Source organism: Macaca mulatta, chromosome 14, assembly GCF_049350105.2.
Source record: "Macaca mulatta isolate MMU2019108-1 chromosome 14, T2T-MMU8v2.0, whole genome shotgun sequence".
NCBI lineage: Eukaryota > Metazoa > Chordata > Mammalia > Primates > Cercopithecidae > Macaca > Macaca mulatta.
In genome coordinates this window covers 9,142,123-9,163,692 of record NC_133419.1, presented here as the reverse complement: position 1 = coordinate 9,163,692, position 21,570 = coordinate 9,142,123, and the positions used below count along the sequence as shown (strand labels likewise).

Here is a 21,570-nt window from a genome sequence, read left to right as displayed (position 1 = left end):
GAGACCTAGAGAAAGGGCATGGGGGAGGGGAGCCCTGCAGATGTGGGGACACCTGAACCCTCCTATGGGGTGTAACCTGAGCCCTCTGACACAGGGTGCACAGGATGTCTGCAGTCCTCACCCCTGGCCTGTTCCTCCCACTCCCAGGGCTCCTCCCCGGCCTCTCTACATAAAGCCAGGCAGGCTGGGCCTCAGGTCAGGCCTATGGCCATGGCCTTCACAGACCTGCTGGACACTCTGGGCGGCATGGGCCGCTTCCAGCTCATCCATACGGCCCTGCTGTTGCTGTCTTGCGGCCTGCTGGCCTGCCACAACTTCCTGCAGAACTTCACGGCCGCTGTCCCCCCGCACCACTGCCGGGGCCCTGCCAACCACACTGAGGCCTCCACCAATGACTCAGGGGCCTGGCTGAGGGCCACCGTACCCCTGGACCAGCTTGGGGCCCCTGAGCCCCGCCGGCGCTTCACCAAGCCTTAGTGGGCCCTGCTGAGCCCCAACTCCTCCGGCCCGGACATGGCCACGGAGCGCTGCAAGGACGGCTGGGTCTATAACCACAGTGTTTTCCCATCCACCATCGTGATGGAGGTCAGAAGGGGCTGGGCGCGTGGGGGGCTGCTGCCGAGGCCCAGTCTGAAGTGCTCACGTCTTCCCTGCAGTGGGATCTGGTGTGTGAGGCCCGCACTCTCCGAGACCTGGCGCAGTCTGTCTACATGGCTGGGGTGCTGGTGGGGGCTGCCGTGTTTGGCAGCCTGGCAGACAGGTGAGCCCGTGGGGATAAGTGCCCCAGCCACCCAGTGCAGGCCAGAAAGCCTTGGCCTCTGCATTCATTTTTCTTTGTTACAGTTGATTTGTGCATTTTAAACAGATAATACACATAGTACATTCACATGGCTTCAAATCCCAAAAGGCACAGAAGAGCCTGCTGGGGATCACCCCTTTCCTGCCTGTGCCCCTCCCTGCAGTAACCCCCAGAGGGCAGCCTGGTTTCTATGTCTTTTACCAGAGACATTTTATGATTCTATGCAGTCAAGCAAGTGGGTGTATATGTTCTATTCCCCCATTTTTATTTTCTTGTTTTGTATTTGTTTTCTTCTTCATGTCCCCCCATTTTTTTCTTTGAGATGAGGTCTCACTATGTTGCCCAGGCTGGTCTCAAACTTCTAGGCTCAAGCAATTCTCCTGCCTCTGTCTCCCAAGTAGCTGAGGTGACAGGCCTAGCCATCCTTTTTTTATGCAAATGCTGGCATACACCCCACATGGTCCTGTACCCAGCTTTTTCTTCACTTTGGAGGCCTCCTCTCCTATTCCTTCAGAAAGAGCTGTCCCACTCCTCCTAGTCTTTACACTGCACCCCACTGTATGTATGAGCCAGTACGAACCCTAACTTGCTCCCCCTTATTTTTTAGGGTGAGGTCTCACTCTGTCACCCAGGCTGTAGTGCCGAGGTACGAACATAGCCCTCTGCAGCCTCAACCTTCTGGACTCAAACGATCCTCCTGCTTCAGCCTCCCCAGTAGCTGGGACTACAGGCACCCACCAACACACCCAGCTAATTAAAAAAAAATTTTTTTTTTTAGTAGAGATAGGGTCTCACTATATTGCCCAGGCTGGTCTCAAACTCCTGGGCTCAAGCAATCTTCCTCCCTCTACCTCCTACAGTGCGGGGATTACAGGTGTGAGCACCGCGCCCAGCCTAACTGACCCCTATTGACAGACGGCGATGTGCAGCCAGCTCATGGCTCTGAAGTTGGCTCCCACGTCTCTCTCTCTCTGCACCTCTTTCCCCTTCCTCCTCTTCGCTCTCTCTCCCCTCTCCCTTCTGCTCTGCCCTTCTTCTCTCAGTTCAGGTTTGGGGGGTCCTCCCGGACTCCACCCCACACTCTGGAATGTAGATGGCTCCCTGTGCCACACACCTCAGGCCCTCATCACACCATGTCATGACACATCCTGGTCTTTCTACATGTGAGCTTGTGTCTTATCCAGAGTGTCTCGTTTGTCACCAGCCCTCAACTCAGGCCTGTCACTTAGAGGTGATTAATGATCAATGAACATTGTGTCACAATGAATGAGTGAATGAAAGAATGCATGAAGAAATGAGTGAGGGGGTGAGTGAGTGGGTGAGTGGGTAAGTGGGTAAGTGAGTGGGTGAGTGAGTGGGTGAGTGAGTGGGTGAGTGAGTGGGTGGGTGGGTGAGTGAGTGGGTGGGTGAGTGGGTGGGTGGGTGAATGGGTGGTGAGTGGGTGAGTGGGTGGGTGAGTGGGTGGGTGGGTGGGTGAGTGAGTGGGTGGGTGGGTGGGTGGGTGAGTGTGTGGGTGGGTGGGTGGTGAGTGGGTGGGTGGGTGAGTGGGTGAGTGAGTGGGTGGGTGGGTGGGTGGTGAGTGGGTGTGTGTGTGGGTGGGTGGGTGGTGAGTGGGTGAGTGGGTGGGTGAGTGGGTGAGTGAGTGGGTGGGTGGGTGGGTGAATGGGTGGTGAGTGGGTGGGTGGGTGGGTGAGTGAGTGAGTGAATGAGTGAGAGGGTCATGGGGTGTGTGGAGAAGAAAAGCTGCCTCCCTTCTTGGCCTGCTTCCCTCCTGGCCAAATTGGGGTTGTGCGCTCTGGCCCTGGACCCTCATTTGCAAATAGGGCAAATAACCCTGCATCCTGTCCTCGGGCCCCGCTGTGGCATGGCAACCCTCTAGTCCACGTAAAGACTCAACCCTGGCTCCTGCTCCCACACTGGGGACTGGCCAAGGGCTCACCCGCTGTGAGTGCTGGTTCGAGGCCTCCCTCTAGCCAGAACAGTGCTCAGGTGACCTCTCCCCACCTGCCACACGCCCCTCTGGGGCTTTGTAGAGTCCCTGCCTTTCCTCGAGCCTGGACTAAATCTCCTTGCCAACGTCCTTCTACACCATGTCCCTGTGTCTGTGACTAACCTCTGCCACGAAGCCTGGGGCCCAGCAGTTTCAAGTTTCTGTTTTGGAGGGGTGGCTTTCGCGGGGTACCCCATCTTCCCCGTGACGTGACTGCCTTGATAACGCCCCTGCTCGGGTGGAAGGGGCAGGCGTGGGCTGCCAATTTGTTTCTTGGGGGATGCTGCTGCTGCCTCTCAAAACTCTAATGCCTGTGCCCATTCTCTGGACTCAGGCTGGGCCGCAAGGCCCCCCTGGTCTGGTCCTACCTGCAGCTGGCAGCTTCGGGGTCCGCCACAGCGTATTTCAGCTCCTTCAGTGCCTACTGCGTCTTCCGGTTCCTGATGGGCATGACCTTCTCTGGCATCATCCTCAACTCCCTCTCCCTGGGTGAGTCCAGCCGAGGAGAGGCCGAGAAGGACTGGGGCTCCTGAAAGAGTGGGGCGGGTGGGGGCAGGGGGCAGGGGCAGGGGGACACGGGGATGGCAACGTCCAGGGTCGTTGGACATTTTTCTCATGTTGTTTAGTTGGGATTCTCATCCAGCAACCTCATCTCAAAGCCTCCCGCCAGAGTTCTGGACTTGGGGGACCTGGGCTCCCGGGTAGTGGTGGCCCTGCTGGCTGTGGGTGGGGAGTCCCTGGATGGCCTTTCCCAGGTCTGGGCTTTAGTGTACTCATCTGTAAACTGAGAGGGTTAGGTTTATTTTATTTGTTAATTAGCCAAAAATAACCACTTACTAAGCACCTATTGTCTCCAGGCTTAGTGTGGGGACACAGAGGCCACAGGGACACAGGAGGGGAGTGAGCCATGATGGTCCCCAGGGCTGCAGCCAGTCCTGAAATTGTGTGACTCTAAAAAGGCTGGTGATTCCTCAGCTTCATGGTGGAGACCTGGCTCCTAATGCCAGCTTGGAGTGTTGTGCCCCCAAGTGATAAATGGCAGACTCAGTCCTCACTCTGGGCTGGTTCTGGGCAGTCCCTGGGTGGTCCTTGGAGAAAGCTTTGCAGGGCAGTAGGAAGCCCACACAGGACACAGGCCTGCCACCCACCTATGCTTCATTTTAACACTTAGCTTGCTCCTGGGGACATCACTGGGCGCAGAAACTGCTGCCACCGTCAGCTGTGCAAAGATAGGATGGGTCTTTTATATCAGCGGTCAGGGAGAAATCTTGGGACCGGAGAACCAGGACGCACCAGGCCAGCACACCTGACCTCCCCTCCCTCTCCCAGCACAAAGTGGGATCTCAGCAAATCCCAGCCTACACAGCTCACTCTGCAGGGTGAGCATCCGGCCATGGCTTGAAACAGGTGTCCGAGGTCCACTTTATGCTGGAATGGGCTCTAACACCTACACAGACACATACAGACACACACACACACACACACACACACACACACACACACACACACACACGCATGCACGCATACGCATCAGAGACTGCCCAGCCTCTTAACACCTCCTGAGGCTGGAGAGGACGGGCGCTGTCTTAGGACATCTCAGCCTGTAAAGACGACTTTGCAGAGATTCTATCAAGTGCCCTGGAGCTCCCACCACAGGCCATGCCCTGCCTCGGGTCACACCGCACAAGTGTAGTGACCCCCCGCCTATGTATATATATATATATATGCCTCCCCTCATGTTTGTTCCTGTGCACACTGTTCTGTATCTTGATTCTTCTACTTAACCAAGTTGTCACTGGTCCACTGCCTGATAGAGGACCTTCTAGTGCCTGGAGAGGCTCTAGAGGTTGCGGTGAACACAGCAAAGCCCAGCTCCTTGGGGTCCATGTTCTAGCGAGGGGCGATATCACCACCACGCATAACGAATCGTATAGTTTGTTCGAAGACAGTAAGTGCTACAGAGGAAAACCGAAGCCTGGAAAGGGGAGAAAAATGGCCAGATTGCCCGGGCACGGTGGCTCATGCCTATAATCCCAGCACTTTGGGAGGCCAAGGCGGGTAGATCACCTGAGGAGTTTGAGACCAGCCTGGCCAACATGGTAAAACCCCGTCTCTACTACAAATACAATTAGCCGGGCGTGGTGGCGGGCGCCTGTAATCCCAGCTACTCGGGAGACTGAGGCAAGAGAATTGCTTAACTTGGGAGGTGGAGGTTGCTGTGAGCCGAGATCGCACCACTGCCCTCCAGCCTGGGTGACAGAGTGAGACTCTGCCTCAATAAAACAAACAAAAAACCCCACAAAGAATGGCCGGGTTGGAGGAGAGGGGTCTGCAGTTTTAATTAGCGTGGTTTGGGAAGACTGCACTGAAAAGGGGTCATTCTGAGCGAAACTGGGAGGAGTTGAGGGAGTGAGCCCTGCAGGTTTCTGGGGTAGAACATTCCAGGCAGAGGGAACTGCCAGGCAGAGGCCCTGCCGTGGAAAGTGTGCCCAGGGTGAAGAGCAAGGAGGGCCCTGTGGCTGAAGCAGAGTTGGGAGGTGGGCGACAGGGGAGGTCGCGGAGGGCAGTTCTGCAGGACCTTGTGGCCAGCGTTCTAGTACCTTGGCTTTGCCTCTGAATGAGACAAGAGCCACTGGAGGATTTTGACCAGGGAGAGACCCGATCTGATTTAGGATTTGAGATCTGATAAGATTTATCTGGCTGCCATGTGACACCAGGACAGAAGCAGGGAGGCCGGTTAAGGGGCTACTGCTGTCATCAAGCAAGAGACCAGGTTGAGCTGGGCCACGGTGGCAGCAGTGGAGGCAGCGAGGAGAGCTCAGATTCCGGCTCAATTCTGAAGGATTTGCTGAAGGGCTGGACGCCCGGGCTTCTTGCCCACTGGGAAGAAGCTTCCTCATTAATTCCTTACAGCTGCCTCGTAAGGGTGTGTCGTCATTATTTAACCAGTCCCCTGTAGATGGACATTCAGGTTGTTCCAAGTTTTGCTCTTTACAAAAATTAGTGTTTTCTGTCTTTGCATGGGGTTGAGCACCTCTGCCCATTTTCCTTTTAGCTTGTTGGCTGTTTTCTAATTGATTTGTGAAAACTCTTCCAGTATTAGGGAAATTAGTCTTTCTTCTTTCTTTCTTTTTTTATTTTTTGAGACAGAGTCTAGCTCTGTCACCCAGGCTGGAGTGTAGTGGTCCAATTAATTTCAGCTCATTGCAACCTTCGCCTCCCAGGTTCAAGCAATTCTCGTGCCTCAGCCACTCGAGTAGCTGAGATTACAGGCACACACCACCATGCCCGGCTAATTTTTGTATTTTTAGTAGAGACAGGGTTTCGCCATGTTGTCCAGGCTTGTCTCAAACTCCTGACCTCAGGTGATCCACCCGCCTCAGCCTCTCAAAGTGCTGGGATTACAGGAGTGAGCCACTGCACCCAGCCCAAAATTAATCCTTTATCTGTTAGTTGGGTTAGTTTATCTGTTAGTTGGGTTACAACAACTATATTTTTACGTTTTTTATTGACTTTTTTTGGCTTGACTTATGGTGTTTTGTTTTGTTTTATTCCAATGCAGACATTTTTTATTTTTACAACTCCAAGTTTGTCAACCTCCCCTTTTATTGCCTCTGGGTTTTGTGATGTCCTTGGAAAAGCCTTTCCCTACTCTAAGATTGTAAAATAATCTCCCCTGATTTCTTCCGGCATTGTTGTGGTTTTATTGTTTGTTGAGTTCTTTGATCCACTTAGAATTCATCTGGAGTGCAGTAAGGACACCTTTGCCTGTGTCTCAGCAGGTCTCTGGAATGAGTTTAAGCTGTCAGAATCATAAGGGGGGTGTGGTGAATTAACCACATGGGTAGCTGAATGACACTGCATGTCACTGTTTTCTCCCCAGTTGTGGAGTGGATGCCCACCCGGGGCCGGACTGTGGCAGGTATCTTGCTGGGGTACTCCTTCACCCTGGGCCAGCTCATCCTGGCGGGGATAGCCTACCTGATTCGCCCCTGGCGGTGCCTGCAGTTTGCCGTCTCTGCTCCTTTCCTGATCTTTTTCCTCTATTCTTGGTATGTCCTGAACAGAGTGGGGTGGGGGAGGGTGCACCTGTGTGGCCGAGTCTTCACCTGGCCCTGGGAGAGGTTGGGGTGTGCGGTGACCGGGACTTGTTGGACTTGACGTGGGACACGAAGGATGGCAGGCATTCGTGGAGGCTGCAAGCTCTCAAGTCCTCACAAATGGCTACTGGGACACTCTGGTAAAATCCCTTGCATTGGTGTGGGGCCCTGGAACATCCCAAGAGCTTTTGCCTTCATCAACTCCTTCACATCCCTCAACATTTTATAAGTACTCTAAGTACTTATAAAGTTATAAGAATATAACTGGGGCATTTATAAGAGGGTAATGAGGCACAGCCTCATTACAGAGAGGGCCCATGACTCACTCAAGGCCACACAGCTGGGGTCAGAACCAGATTCAAAACCGGGTCTGGGACAGATGCGGTGGCTCACACCTGTAATCCTAGCACTTTGGGAGACTGAGGCAGGCAGATCACTTGAGGTCAGGAGTTTGAGACCAGCCTGGCCAACATGGTGAAACCCCGTCTCTAAAAATAAATAAATTAATTAAATAAAATTAGCCGGGCATGGTGGTGGGTGCCTGTAATCCCAGCTACTCGGGAGGCTGAGGCAGGCAAATCACTTCAATCCGGGAGGCGGAAGTTGCAGTGAGCTGAGATTGTGCCACTGCACTCCAGCCTGGGCGATAGAGTGAGACTCTGTCTAAAAAAAGAAAAACCACGGGTCTGTTGAAATCTTAAGTCCTCTGTAGTTTTTGTTTGTTTTTTGTTTGGTTTTGTTTTGTTTTTGAGATGGAGTCTCTCTCTGTTGCCCAGGCTGGAGTACAGTGGAGCGATCTCGGCTCTGCAACACCCACCTCCCAGGTTCAAGTGATTCTCCTGTCTCAGCCTCCCGAGTAGCTGTGATTACAGGCACACACCACCACGCCTGGCTAGTTTTTTTGTATTTTTAGTAGAGACGGGGTTTCATTATGTTGGCCAGGCTGGTTTTGAACTCCTGACCTCAGTCGATCCACCCTCCTGGGCCTCCCAAAGTGCTGGGATTACAGGTGTGAGTCACCGTGCCTGGCCAAGTCCTCTGTAGTCTTTAAATACTGTTCAGTGAGTCTCTGTATGATTTGCTGCAAAAAAAGGGAAGCTGGCACGGCCCCCAGACTTCCTGATACAACAGACAGGAGGACAGATCACCTTTTCTGGGTCTGAAAGAAGGTGGACAAGGAGCTGTTGGGTTTGGGGAACAGAATGAGCTCTACCCAGCCCCAGATCCTTCTTCCTCCTCCTCTCGATCCCAGGTGGCTTCCAGAGTCATCCCGCTGGCTCCTCCTGCATGGCAAGTCCCACTTAGCTGTACAGAATCTGCAGAAGGTGGCTGCAATGAATGGGAGGAAGGAGGAAGGGGAAAGGCTGACCAAGGAGGTGAGCGAGCTGGGAGGAAGGAAGGGTGGGAACAGTCTTCAGTCTTGCTGGCAACCTCCAGTTGTACTAGAATTTAGCAACTTCCCAGGACTCACGTGCCATCCAGGTGTAGACGCTGGGAATACACAGTACAGGCAGAGTTCTGATGTGTGAAAGATGTTGTCTAGGTATTGAATGACTGTGTGATTTAGGATAAATAATTTAACTGCTTTGCTCATCAGTTGATCCATCTTTGCAATGAGGAAATAACTCTATTAACCTTGACATCCAGTTGAAATTTTAATAAAATAATAAACTAAAATTATTAAAATAGCAACCACAAAGTAAAATTACTGGGGAATCAATAACAAAAGTACTATCACAAATACCATTTATTATAAGATAGTTACCATTTATTATCAATACGCATCATTTCTCAAGCCCCATGCCAGGCACTAGGCTAAGAGCTTTATGTACATAACCTCGTTTCATGTCTCATTTTTGCCAATGAGGAAATTGAAGTGGGGACAGGTCAGGTAACTTGCCTGAGAACATACAGTAGGAAGTGGCAGAACCACTTGGAACCCCTGCTCTTATCTGACACAGTCTTCAAGTCTATACCAGGAATGGGGTGGGAGGCCCTCCAGAACCACAGAACCTCAGTACTGTTGGGGTTCGTGTTGGAGCTTCTCAACACCCTGGAAACAGCCCCTCAAGTGCCATCAGTCTTTGGATGGAGAGGAGACAAGGGCCAGCCACCTCACCAAAGACCTCAACCCCAGCTCTCCTCCACACAGATGAAGGGGTTCCCTGCAGGGATGTGGGGTCCCAGCTCACTCGCTTCCCCTGAGCAGACTCTTCTCACCTAGGCGGTGAGCTCCTACATCCAGAGCGAGTTTGCAAGTGTCCACACCTCCAACTCGATCTTGGACCTCTTCCGAACCCCGGCCATCCACAAGGTCACATGCTGTCTCATGGTGATCTGGTAGGTGACAGGCTCATGCCCAAGTCTTTCACCCAAGGCAGGGGCATGCTCTCTGCCCCCACTGAAAAACTCTGTTCTGAAATACTCTTAATGCAATGAGCAGGTGAGCCGTGTGAACTCAATCTCTTCCCACACCCTTTTTCCAGCACTCGGCCTCTGCTGGACGCTGAGATGTGGTGACAGATGAGATATCATGCCAACCCAGGAACCCCATTTCTGGGCAGTGAGTCTCACCTGGGTGGGAGGACTACTGGAATCACCAAGGCAGCTTTTCCAGAATGTAACTTGTCCCATCCTGATATGCCCCTGGGGCGGGCTCTCCAGTGGATTCTGGGAAGTGTCGCACTCTGGAAAAAACACTTCTGGATCCAGAAGGGGATAGACAGGAAAATCGTAATTTCCATGTAGTGAGACATGTATCTTGACAGCATTTCTGCTAGCTGGGGCTGCTGAGGGCTTCAGGCAGGAGACAGCATTTAGACTAGTTTTAAAAGATGGTTAATCAAGTTTGCAAGGTGGGCAGGAAGGAATTCCTAACAGGTTCACAGGCATGAAGATGTGAAATGGACAAAAATACAAAGGCAGCCCATATGCAGTAGCGCCACCTACTGGAAGCTGACAAATCCTAAGGGGAAGGGCTGATAAAAAACAACCGTGTTGATTTCATTCCACTGGATTTCCTGCACATTTAAATAATTGGTGTTGATAACAACAGGGACTACAGGCAATGAATTATTATCCATTTTCTTTCTTTCTTTCTTTCTTTCTTTCTCTTTCTTTCTTTCTTTCTTTCTTTCTTTCTTTCTTCTTTTTCTTCTTCCCCTCTCTCTTTCTTTCTTTTGTTTTTCTTTTTCTTTCTTTCTTTTTTTTTTTTTTTTTTGAGACGGAGTCTCCCTCTGTCTCCAGGCTGGAGTGCAGTGGTGCGATCTTGGCTCACTGTAACCTCCGCCTCCCGGGTTCAAGCAATTCTCCTGCCTCAGCCTCCCGAGTAGATAGGACTACAGGTACGCGCCACTACACCCAGCTAATTTTTGTATTTTTAGTAGAGGCGGGCAGCTATCTGTTTTCTGTAGCAGACTGGGGAGTCGCTTTTAGTAGATATCAGCTGGGCTCTGAGGCCAGACTATCCATGTGACCTGAGCAAGTAAGGCCCCAGCCTCCTGGGGCCTCTTTCCTACATCTGTAAGGTCCTTGTGAGGATCCAGAGTTAAGACATAAGGCCAGCCCTGGTGACTCATGTGTGTAATCCCAGCACTATGGCAGGCAGAGGCGGGAGGATTGTTTGAGCCCATGAGTTCCAGACCAGCTTGGTCAACACAGGGAGATCCCGCGCCAGCCGAGCATGGAGGGCTGTTACCTGTGGTTCCAGCTACTTGGGACGCTGAGGTGGGAGAATCGCTTGAATGCAGGAGTTGGAGGCTGCAGTGCTCTGTGCTCTCACCACTGCACTCCAGCCTAGGTGACAGAGCGAGACCCCGTGTGGAGAAAAAAAAAAAAAAAAGTTAAGGCACATAAAGCACTTAAACCACAGGTGGCCCCCTGGGAAGCTCTGGGGTATAGAATCTTTCCTCTGGTTTGGATTTGGGGCTGTGACCCCTGTGTACTGGGAAGATGGGACGGCCCCCGACTCTGGGAGGCTGTGAGGGCTTCTGTCCCCAACAGCGTGGCAGGCAGCGCAGTTCTGGCTCTGGGGAGCGAGGGGCGTCCTGCGAACCCGAGTCCAGGAGGGGTGTCTTCCTGCGGTAGCCCCGCCGGCCTGGGCTTGCCTTTCCTCCACCTTCCTCTTTCCGCGAAGGAGAAACAGATCCTGAGTTCAAAACTCCAGAGCAGAAAGTCCTGTCTTGGATCCTTCTGGAAAGAGTAAGCAAAAGCCCGTTTTTGTTGAGAAAGTGACTCAGCAGCCATCCGGAGCTCTCTGCCTGCAGGTGGGGCCATTCTCCCATGAAGCCGACCCGACCCGACCCGCTCAAAGCTGCCCCAGGCACCGCAGGTTTGGTTCGTGCACGCTGGGACTTACCAACCGCACCCGGAAAATCGGGGCCATTTCCAAATGTTTCGCTTCGCTGCCGGCTGGGAGCCACGCCAGGCTCGCGCCTGGGATCAATTGCACAGTCCTGGCTTTGGGGAGCGGGAGGCGGTGAGCGTGCTCCCCTACCCCTTCCTCGCCAGTGTGTCTGGGTTGAGGTGGGGATGGGGAGTCCTGGGGTTCGAAAAAAGATGAGGGAGGAGAAAGAGGAATTGTTAGGAACTGGTGAACTTTCACAAACTTCCACAAACCCTATGGTAAATGCCTTCAATAACTGGGATTTTTTCTTTACTGGTTGATTGATTTGATTGAGACAAGGTCTTGCTGTGGCACCCAGGCTGGAGTGCAGCGGCACAATCGTAGCTCACTGCAGCCTCGACCTCCTGGGCTCAAACGATCCTCCCACCGCAGCCTCTGTAGTAGCTAGGACTACAGGTGCCTGCCACCAAGCCCGGGCTAATTCTTAAAAATAGAGATGGGGTGAGGTCTTGCAATGTCGCCCAGGCTGGTCTAGAACTCCTGGACTGAAGAGATCGTCCCCCTTGGTCTCGCAAAGTGCTGGAATAACAGGCTTGAGCCACCTTGTGGTTTTTTTTCTAAATTCTGAAAAGCACGCATATTCATTGTTAAAAACTTTTTTTTCCCCAAAGGATCCAGAAACAGGCCGGGCGCGGTGGCTCAAGCCTGTAATCCCAGCACTTTGGGAGGCCGAGACGGGCGGATCACGAGGTCAGGAGATCGAGACCATCCTGGCTAACCCGGTGAAACCCCACCTCCACTAAAAAATACAAAAAACTAGCCAGGCGAGGTGGCGGGCGCCTGTAGTCCCAGCTACTCGGGAGGCTGAGGCAGGAGAATGGCGTAAACCCGGGAGGCGGAGCTTGCAGTGAGCTGAGATCCGGCCACAGCACTCCAGCCTGGGCGACAGAGCCAGACTCAGTCTCAGGAAAAAAAAAAAAAAAGAATCCAGAAACAGGCAGTGTAGCGCATTGGTTAAGAAGCAGGACTGTGGAATCTGCTCCTTCGGTTTGAATCTCAGCTCTGCCACTTACTGACTTTGTGATCCTGGGCAAGTTACTTAACCGCTCTGTGCCTCAGTTTCTCCATGTGTAACATGGGCATCATAATAGAACCTACCACATAAGGTTGTTGTGAAAATTAGTCTGCAAAGGAGGTGGAACAATGCCTGAATGCGAGTTGTTTTCTGTTATCAGATATACAAGTGAATATTCCTCTCAACCTACTCTCCCTTCCACCTCTGAACATCTCCCATCTCCCATTTCTGTCAGGCATGAATTTGTACCCTTGAAGATACATGTACTAAGGTACATCCATGACACCCACATACTTACACACACACATACACACACACACATACACACGTTCTTATAGAAATGGATTTAATAGTGGCTGGGTGTGGTGGCTCATGCCTGTAATCCCAGCACTTTGGGAGGCCGAGGTGAGTGGATCACCTGAGTCAGGAGTTCGAGACCAGCCTGTCCAACATGGTGAAACTCCATCTCTACTGAAAATATGAAAATTAGCCACGTGTGGTGGCGTGCACCTGTAGTCCCAGCTACTTGGGAGGCTGAGGCAGGAGAATCACTTGAACCCAGGAGACGGAGGCTGCAGCAAGCCAAGATCTTGCCACTGTACTCCAGCCTGGGCAACAGAGTGAGGCAGAGTGTCTCAAGAGAAAAAAAAACAGGATTAATACTCTACCTATTCTGCTTTTGTTTTTTTAAATAACTTAATCACATCTGTAAAAACTTTTACAACATTACATGTAACCAGCTCCTGGCGTGTGATAGCTTTGCAATAAATATTTGCTGAGTGAATGAACCAATGAATGAATGAATGAATTTTAGAATATTGTGAGCCACAGAATTATAAGATGAAAAGGAGGCCGGGCGCGGTGGCTCAAGCCTGTAATCCCAGCACTTTGGGAGGCCGAGACGGGTGGATCACGAGGTCAGGAGATCGAGACCATCCTGGCTAACACAGTGAAACCCCGTCTCTACTAAAAAATACAAAAAAACTAGCCGGGCGAGGTGGCGGGCGCCTGTAGTCCCAGCTACTCCGGAGGCTGAGGCAGGAGAATGGCGTGAACCCGGGAGGCGGAGCTTGCAGTGAGCTGAGATCCGGCCACTGCACTCCAGCAAGGGGGACAGAGTGAGACTCCGTCTCAAAAAAAAAAAAAAAAAAAAAAAAAGATGAAAAGGAATCTTAGAGAATGTCTTGTGCATTCTCCCTGCCACTGCCAGTCTCTCCTCAGTGGCAGTGCTGGCTGGTCATGGTCCAGTCTCTCTGGGAAGACTCCGTTTCTGGAGCTCACATTCTCAGGAGCCTTTCCGCCTTCTTTCCTCCTAGGTTAGCAGACATGTTAACAAGCAAAAGATCTGAATGTAAACCTGGTGGTTTTTGACTGAGTGTCCCTCAAATTTCTCAATGGTCACTTTATCTTTTGTGTAATGTTTTAGTCTTATATTGCTATGTAACAAATCACTATAATTTAGTGGCTTCAAATGACACCCATTTATGAGCTTACAATTCTGCAGGCCAGAAGTGCCAGCTGGGTTCTCTGCTCAGGCTCTTAGGAGGCTGGAACGAAGCCTCCTTTCTGGAGGCTCTGGGGAAGAAATCACAGCCAAGTTCATTTCAATTGTTGGTTCGATTTAACCGCTTACAGCTGTAGGATTTAGGTCTCCATTTCCTTACAGGCTGTTAGTCAAGGGACACCCTCAGATCCTAGAAGCCATCTATATTGCTGGCTAAGTGGCCTCCTCCATCTCAAAGGAACATCTTCCTCACATCAAATCTCTCCCATGCTTTGCATCTCCAACTCCCGGTCTTTGAGCTCTAGACCCAGATTTTTTTTTTTTTTTTTTTTTTTTGAGACGGAGTCTCACTCTGTCACCCAGGCTGGAGTGCAGTGGCCGGATCTCAGCTCACTGCAAGCTCCGCCTCCCAGGTTTACACCATTCTCCTGCCTCAGCCTCCCGAGTAGCTGGGACTACAGGCGCCCGCCACCTCGCCCGGCTAGTTTTTTGTATTTTTTTAGTAGAGACGGGGTTTCACGGGGTTAGCCAGGATGGTCTCGATCTCCTGACCTTGTGATCCGCCCGTCTCGGCCTCCCAAAGTGCTGGGATTACAGGTTTGAGCCACCGCGCCCGGCCTTAGACCCAGATTTAAATCTCATGTAATTAGACCAGGCCCTCCCAGAAAACTCTCTCTGTTTTAAAGTCAAGTGATTTGGGACTGGAATTACATCTGAAAAATCCGTTCACAACACGTAGATTAGTGTTCGAATAACTGGGAGAAGGTTTGTGTTCACCCAGGCCAGGAATTTGACGGATCATCTTGGAGTTCTTCTTCCCACATATAGTTTTATTTATTTATCTTTTTCCGAGGCAGAGTCTTACTCTGTTGCCCAGGCTGGAGTGCAGCGGCGCCACCTCAGCTCACTGCAACCTCTGTCACCTGTGTTCAAGCAATTCTCCTGCCTCAGCCTCCCGAGTAGCTGGGACTACAGGTGTGTGCCACCACACCTGGCTAATTTTTGTACTTTTAGTAGAGACAGGTTTTCTCTATGTGGGCCAGGCTGGTCTTGAACTCCTGACCTGAAGGGATCTGCCCACCTCAGCCTCCCAAAATGCTGGGATTACAGGCATGAGTCACCGCACCTGGCCCACATATACTTTTTGTTGAAGTATCACACACATGCAAAAATGCACAAGGCTCAGCTTGACAAATTCTCACGAACTGTACACACCCATTAATCAACATACTGGTCAAGAAACAGAACATGATCAGCCTGCAGAAGCCCCGCCCCACCGTGTCTTCTTCACTCCTTACCCTCCCCTAAGGGAATCACTATCCTTATTTCTAATGCCACAGATTACATTAGCCTGTTTTTGAGCTTTATATAACTTGAGCTACATAGTTTTGTAATTTATACTGTTTGTGAGATGCACTCACGTTGTCATATGTAATTTAGTTCGTTCTTTGTGTATAACAATCCATGGTACGAATATACTACTTGTGGTAGACGGAATAATGACACCCAAAGATGTCTGAATCTTTATAGCTTTTCTGTGAATATATATTTATTCCAAAATTAAAATTATTTTTAAAAAGCAAGGTATGCAGTAGAATCAGATACTTGCAGAAACCAATATCCAACAAAAAACCATACCCAGAAAATATATCTATCTATAATATAGATATTACTAGAAATCGGTAAGTAATCCCTGGAATCTGTAAATGTGTTACCTTCTATGGCAGAAGGGACTTTGCAGATGTAAGTAAGGATCTTGACGGAGGATTACCCTGGATTATCTGAGTGGGCCCAGTCCAATCACAAGGGTCCCTTTAAGTGGCAGAAGAAGGTCAGAGAGAGAGACCTTTGGAGATGCTGTGTGCTGCTGGCTTTGAAGACAGAGGAAGGAGCCACAAGCTAAGGAATGCAGGCAGCCTCTAGAAGCTGGCAAAGGCAAGCAAACAGATTCTCCTGTGGAGCTTCCGAAGGAACACAGCCCTGCCCACACTCTGACATTGGCTTAGTAACACACATGTTAGGCTTCTTACTTCCAGAAGTGTAAGATAATACATTTGTGTTGTTTTATGGCACTAAATTTGTGGTAATCTGTTACAGCAGCAATTGGAAACTAATACAGAAACTTTACCAATTTTTTTTTTTTTTTGAGACAGACTCTCGCCCTGTTGCCCAGGCTAGAATCCAGTGGCGCAATCTCAGCTCACTGCAACCTCCTCCACCTCCTGGGTTCAAGAGATTCTCTGCCTCAGCCTCCCGAGTAGCTGGGAGTACAGGCGTGTGCCACCATGCCCAGCTAATTTTTTGTATCTTTAGTAGAGGCAGGGTTTCACCGTGTTAGCCAGGATGGTCTCAATCTCCTGACCTTGTGATCCGCAGATCTTGGCCTCCTAAAGTGCTGGGATTACAGTCGTGAGCCACCGTGCCCGGCCTACCTATTTTACTGCTGAAGGACACTGGGCTTTTCCCAGGTTGGGCTGTTACAAATAGTGCTGCTATACATATTCTTGTACATTTCTCTTGGTGAGAAAACACACCTGTCTTTCTTTTCTTTTCTCTTTCTTTCTTTCTTTTTCTTTCTTTCTTTCTTTCCTTCTTTCTTCCTCTTTTCTTTCTTTTTCTTTCTTTTTTCTTTCTTTCCCTCCCTCCCTCCCTCCCCTTTCTTTTCTTTTCTTTTCTTTTTCCTTCCCTCCCTCCCTCCCTCCCTCCCTCCCTCCCTCCCTCCCTCCCTCCCTCCCTCCTTCCTTCCTTCCTTCCTTCCTTCCTTCCTTCCTTCCTTCCTTCCTTCCTTCCTTCCTTCCTTCCTTCCTTCCCTCCCTCCTTCCTTTGTATGGAGACAGTATCTCACTATGTTGCCCAGGCTGATCTTGAATTCCTAAGCTCAAGCGATTCTCCCACCTCAGCCTCCCAAAGTGCTGGAATTACAGATGTGAGCCACTGTGCTGGGCCCACGCTTGCATTTCTGTCAGATACATACCTAGGATTGGCATTGCTGGATCATAAAGTATGGGTGTGGTTCTCTGTAATAGAAGCAAGCAGTTTTCCAAAGTGGTTATGCCAATTCACACCCTTATCAGAAGCATATGAGTTCAGCTTGTTCCACATCCCTAGTAACACTTGGTATTGTCTGCAATTTAATTTTAGCCGTTATAGTGAGTGTGTAGTGATATTGTACTGTGATTTCCAACTCTCTGATGTCTTAAGGAATGAAAAATATTTGCATGAACTTACTGGTATTTTGGATAGCTTGTTTTTTGTGAAATGCTTATCCAAGACTTCTGCCAATTTTTCTACAGGATTATCTTTTTTCTTATTGCCTTACATAAGAATTTTTTTTTTTTTTCTTGGCCAGGCGCGGTGGCTCATGCCTGTAATCCCAGCACTTTCGGAGGCTGAGGCGGGCAGATAACTTGAGGTCAGGAGTTTGAGACCAGCCTGGTCAGCACGGTAAAACCCCGTCTCTACTAAAAATACAAAATTAGCTGGGTGTGGTGGTGTGCACCTGTAATCCCAGCTACTTGGAAAGCTGATGCAGGAGAATTGTTTGAACCTTGGAGGCAGAGGTTGCAGTGAGCCGAGATTATGCCACTGCACTCCAGCCTGGGCAAAAAGAGTGAGATTCCATCTCAAAAAAAAAAAAATTATATATATATACCCATGTATACATTTTTTTCTGGATAAAATTTATTTTCTGAATATTAGTTTTCACAAATATATTCTGTTAGCTTATCTTCATAAAATTTTGAAATAAATGTATATTTATTCTTCTATAAATGTATAATTATAGAAAAGTTGCAAAGATAGTACAGACAGTTCCTGTATCCACTTCACCCAGTTTCCCCTCATATTATCATCTTAAATTACCTTAGTACATTTGTCAAAAGTAATAATTTAAGATTGGTAATTTACTATTAACTAAACTAGAGATTTATTTGGATTTCACCAGTTGGTATATCCCATTACATTTAGTCATTATATCTTCTTAGTTTCCTTTGATCTGTGGCCGTTTGTTAGTCTTTCCTTATTTTTCATGACCTTGACAGTTCTGAAAAGTATTGGTAAGGTATTTTGTAGAATGTCCCTCAATTTGGATTTTTTTTTCTTTTGCCCAGGCTGGAGTGCAATGGCATGATCTTGGCTCACTGCAACCTCTGCGTCCCGGGTTCAAGTGATTCTCCTGCCTCAGCCTCCCAAGTAACTGGGATTACAGGCATGCACCATAACGCCTGGCTAATTTTTGCATTTTTAGTAGCGATGGGGTTTCACCATGTTGGTCTGGCTGGTTTTGAACTCCTGACCTCAGATGATCCACCAGCCTGGCCTCCCAAGGTTCTGGGATTACAAGCATGAGCCACTGTGCCTGGCCTCAGTTTGGATTTGTCTGATGGTTTTCTCATGATTAAACTGGGATTGTGGATTTGGGAAAGGAGAACCATGGAGGTGATATGAGCTTCTCATCATATCATATCATATCATATCATACCATATGAGGGCATATGTGATGTCAACATGACTGATTACTGGTGATGCTGAAGTTAATCCCTTGGTTAAGGTAGTGTCTATCACGTTTCTCCACTGTAAAAATAATGTTCTCTTTCCATATTCTTTTTTTACTTTTAAATTTTAATCTATTTATTTATTTTGAGACAGGTTATGAGACTGGCTCATTTTTGTACTTTTGGTAGAAATGGGGTTTCACCATGTTGCCAAGGCTAGTCTTGAACTCCTGGGCTGAAGCGATCCACCCACCTCAGCCTCCCAAAGTGCTGGGATTAAAAGTGTGAGCCACTGTGAGCTGCCTCTTTCCATATACTATTATTTGAAAGTGAGTCCAGTCCGCATTCAACGGGAGGGAAACTAACTTTCATCTCCTGAAGGAATGGATTTTTTTGTTTGTTTGTTTTGTTTTGTTTGAGATGGAGTCTCCCTCTGTCACCCAGGCTGGAGTGCAGTGGCGTGATCTCAGCTTACTGCAACCTCCGCCTCCTGGGTTCAAGCAATTCTCTGCCTCAGCCTCCTGAGTAGCTGGGATTACAGATGCCTGGCTAATTTTTGTATTTTTAGTAGAGATGGGGGTTTCACCATCTTGGCCAGGCTGGTCTTGAACTCCTGACCTCGTGATCCACCCACCTTGGCCTCTCAAAGTGCTGGGATTACAGGTGTGAGTCACTGCTCCCAGCCAAGGAATGGAATATTCACATATATTGTTTGGAGTTCTTCTGTAAGAAAGACTTTTTTATTAAATCATTTATTTATATAGGCTCATGTATAATCACGTAGTTTAAATACTTTGGGTTATAATTCAACGACGTTTTTCCTTTATTTAGTAGATACTACATTCTTTACCTTATTTCCCAAATTGCTCCAACTTTGGCCATTGGGAGCTCTTCCACATTGCCTCCTGTGTCCTTTGACTTTCCTCCATCTTCTTCTCTTTTTATTTTTTAGCACTGCCTTAATTTCAGCACCGAGGTGGTACTGCAGAGAAAAGCAAACACACTCCAGAACCCGTGCACTGGATCCAGGAGTGGGTGGTGGAAAGGGATGTGGAGGGAGGGGTCTGAACTCTAACACTAAAGACAGAGACTTAGGAGACCGGGAAGGGGTGTTTATGGAAAGTCAGGGAATTTTACTCCCCGAGGGGAGGAATCCTGTGTCATCCATCTTTGAGTCCCCTCCCCTGGGCTCAGAACAGTAAACCACGGGGTGAACAAGGACCATTCCACTGCCTCTCCCAGGTTCTCCAACTCTGTGGCTTACTATGGCCTGGCCATGGACCTGCAGAAGTTTGGGCTCAGCCTTTACCTGGTGCAGGCCCTGTTTGGAATCATCGACATCCCGGCCATGCTCGTGGCCACCGCCACCATGATTTACATGGGCTGCCGGGCCACGGTGGCCTCTTCCTCATCCTGGCCAGGCTCATGGTGATCGCCAACATGTTTGTGCCAGAAGGTGAGTCACCCACTTCTGCCCTTGCTGCCCACCAAGAACTGGGAACCTCTGGGGTCTGATAGACAACAAATTTCACGTGGCAACAATGCTGAGGGGTGTGTCTCCGGATCTGAAAAGAAAGCAACTGTTAGGCTGAGAACGGTGGCTCACACCTGTAATCCCAGCACTTTGGGAGGCCAAGGCGGGCAGATCACCTGAGGTTAGGAGTTCCAGACCAGCCTGGCCAACGTGGTGAAACCCCGTCTCTACTAAAAATACAAAAAAAGGCCGGGCGCGGTGGCTCAAGCCTGTAATCCCAGCACTTTGGGAGGCCGAGACGGGTGGATCACGAGGTCAGGAGATCGAGACCATCCTGGATAACACGGTGAAACCCCGTCTCTACTAAGAAATACAAAAAACTAGCCGGGCGAGGTGGCGGGTGCCTGTAGTCCCAGCTACTCGGGAGGCTGAGGCCGGAGAATGGCGTGAACCCGGGAGGCGGAGCTTGCAGTGAGCCAAGATCCAGCCACTGCACTCCAGCCTGGGCGACAGAGCGAGACTCCGTCTCAAAAAAAAAAAAAAGAATAAACCCTAAATCTAAAAGTGGTTCATCGTGCCTTGCAGGTCAAATCAGTCAGGTGAATCCTTTCCAGAAGGTTTTCAATTTACTTTGCCCAGATCCATCAGAGGAATCACTTTCCACGGCAGCTACAGCCTTACAAAAATGTCTTTTTTTTTTTTTTTTTTTTTTGAGATGGAGTCTTGCTCTGTTGCCGAGGCTGGAGTGCAGTGGCACGATCTCAGCTCACTGCAACCTCCGCCTCCCAGGTTCAGGCAATTCTCCTGCCTCAGCCTCCCAAGCAGGTGGGATTACAGGCGCCCACCACATCCGGATAATTTTTGTATTTTTAATAGAGACAGGGTTTCACCATGTTGGCCAGGATGGCTTCGAACTCCTGACCTCAAGTGATCCGCCTGCCTCAGTATCCCAAAGTTCTGGGATTACAGGCCTGAGTCACCGCGCACGGCCACAAAATGTATTTCTTAAATAATAAAACTTAAGAGTTGAAATTATTCCTTCACCTGCTGCAGAATGGATGTTGTGTTCACAGGCGTGAAAACATTCATCTCCGTGCGCATCTCCATCAGATGTCTCGGGTGACCAGGTCCGTTGTCAATGAGCAGTCATGTTTGAAAGGAATCTTTTTTTTCTGAGCAACAGGTGTCAACAGTGGGTTTAAAAAGATTTAGCAGGGCCAGGTGCCGTGGCTCATGCCTGTAATCCTAGCACTTTGGGAGGCTGAGGCGGGCAGATCACGTGGTTCTAGGCTCTAGATTTAGTCTCTGCTGTCTAACTAGGTTGTCACTGCCACATGTAGCTATAGACATTTTTTAAATTAGTTAAAACTACATGAAATTTAAAATGTAATTCCTCAGCTTCTCTAGCCCCACTCCAAGTGTTCAGTAGCCATATGGGGCGGGCAGCTACCGAATCTAGCGGCACACATCTAGAACATTTCCACCACTGCCCTCCTCTCGCGGCTTCTGCTCCAGCGTTGGTCCTACTGAGGCACTGGCACAAAGACTCCCTCATTTGCAAGAGAAGCCCCACTCCTAAAGAGTTCTAAATGCTTTTAACACATAAGGTAATGCATGGTGAATATGACTGTTATGGGTGATGTCCTACCATTCTAGACGGAAGTTCTGTGCAAGAGAGGATGACTATGCAGAATTGCAAAAGAAGGAAAAAAGTTTAAATAATGTGTCCATTGTTATCTCCTTGGGGCCACCCTTCTTGTGTTCCCAGGACTACTTCTCTCTTAGCAAGC

At 49.6% G+C, this 21,570-nt stretch overlaps 2 protein-coding genes across 2 annotated transcripts; one reads left to right on the top strand and one right to left on the bottom strand.

The window, feature by feature from the left end:
- Window positions 1–77: 77 nt before the first annotated feature.
- On the top strand, window positions 78–21,369 carry SLC22A20 (solute carrier family 22 member 20). The gene is given in 9 exon segments (XM_077964879.1): window positions 78–585; window positions 657–760; window positions 3,124–3,278; window positions 6,673–6,841; window positions 8,142–8,265; window positions 9,114–9,229; window positions 19,549–19,706; window positions 19,709–19,762; window positions 21,296–21,369. Coding segments are annotated over 9 exon segments (1,335 nt in total). The 5' UTR covers window positions 78–204.
- On the bottom strand, window positions 9,972–19,429 carry LOC100429281 (uncharacterized; the record flags this gene model as incomplete). The annotated part of the gene is made up of 3 exons (XM_077962445.1): window positions 9,972–11,080; window positions 11,247–11,429; window positions 19,157–19,429. Coding segments are annotated over 3 exons (852 nt in total), but the record flags the coding sequence as incomplete, so codon positions are not given.
- Window positions 21,370–21,570: the final 201 nt, after the last annotated feature.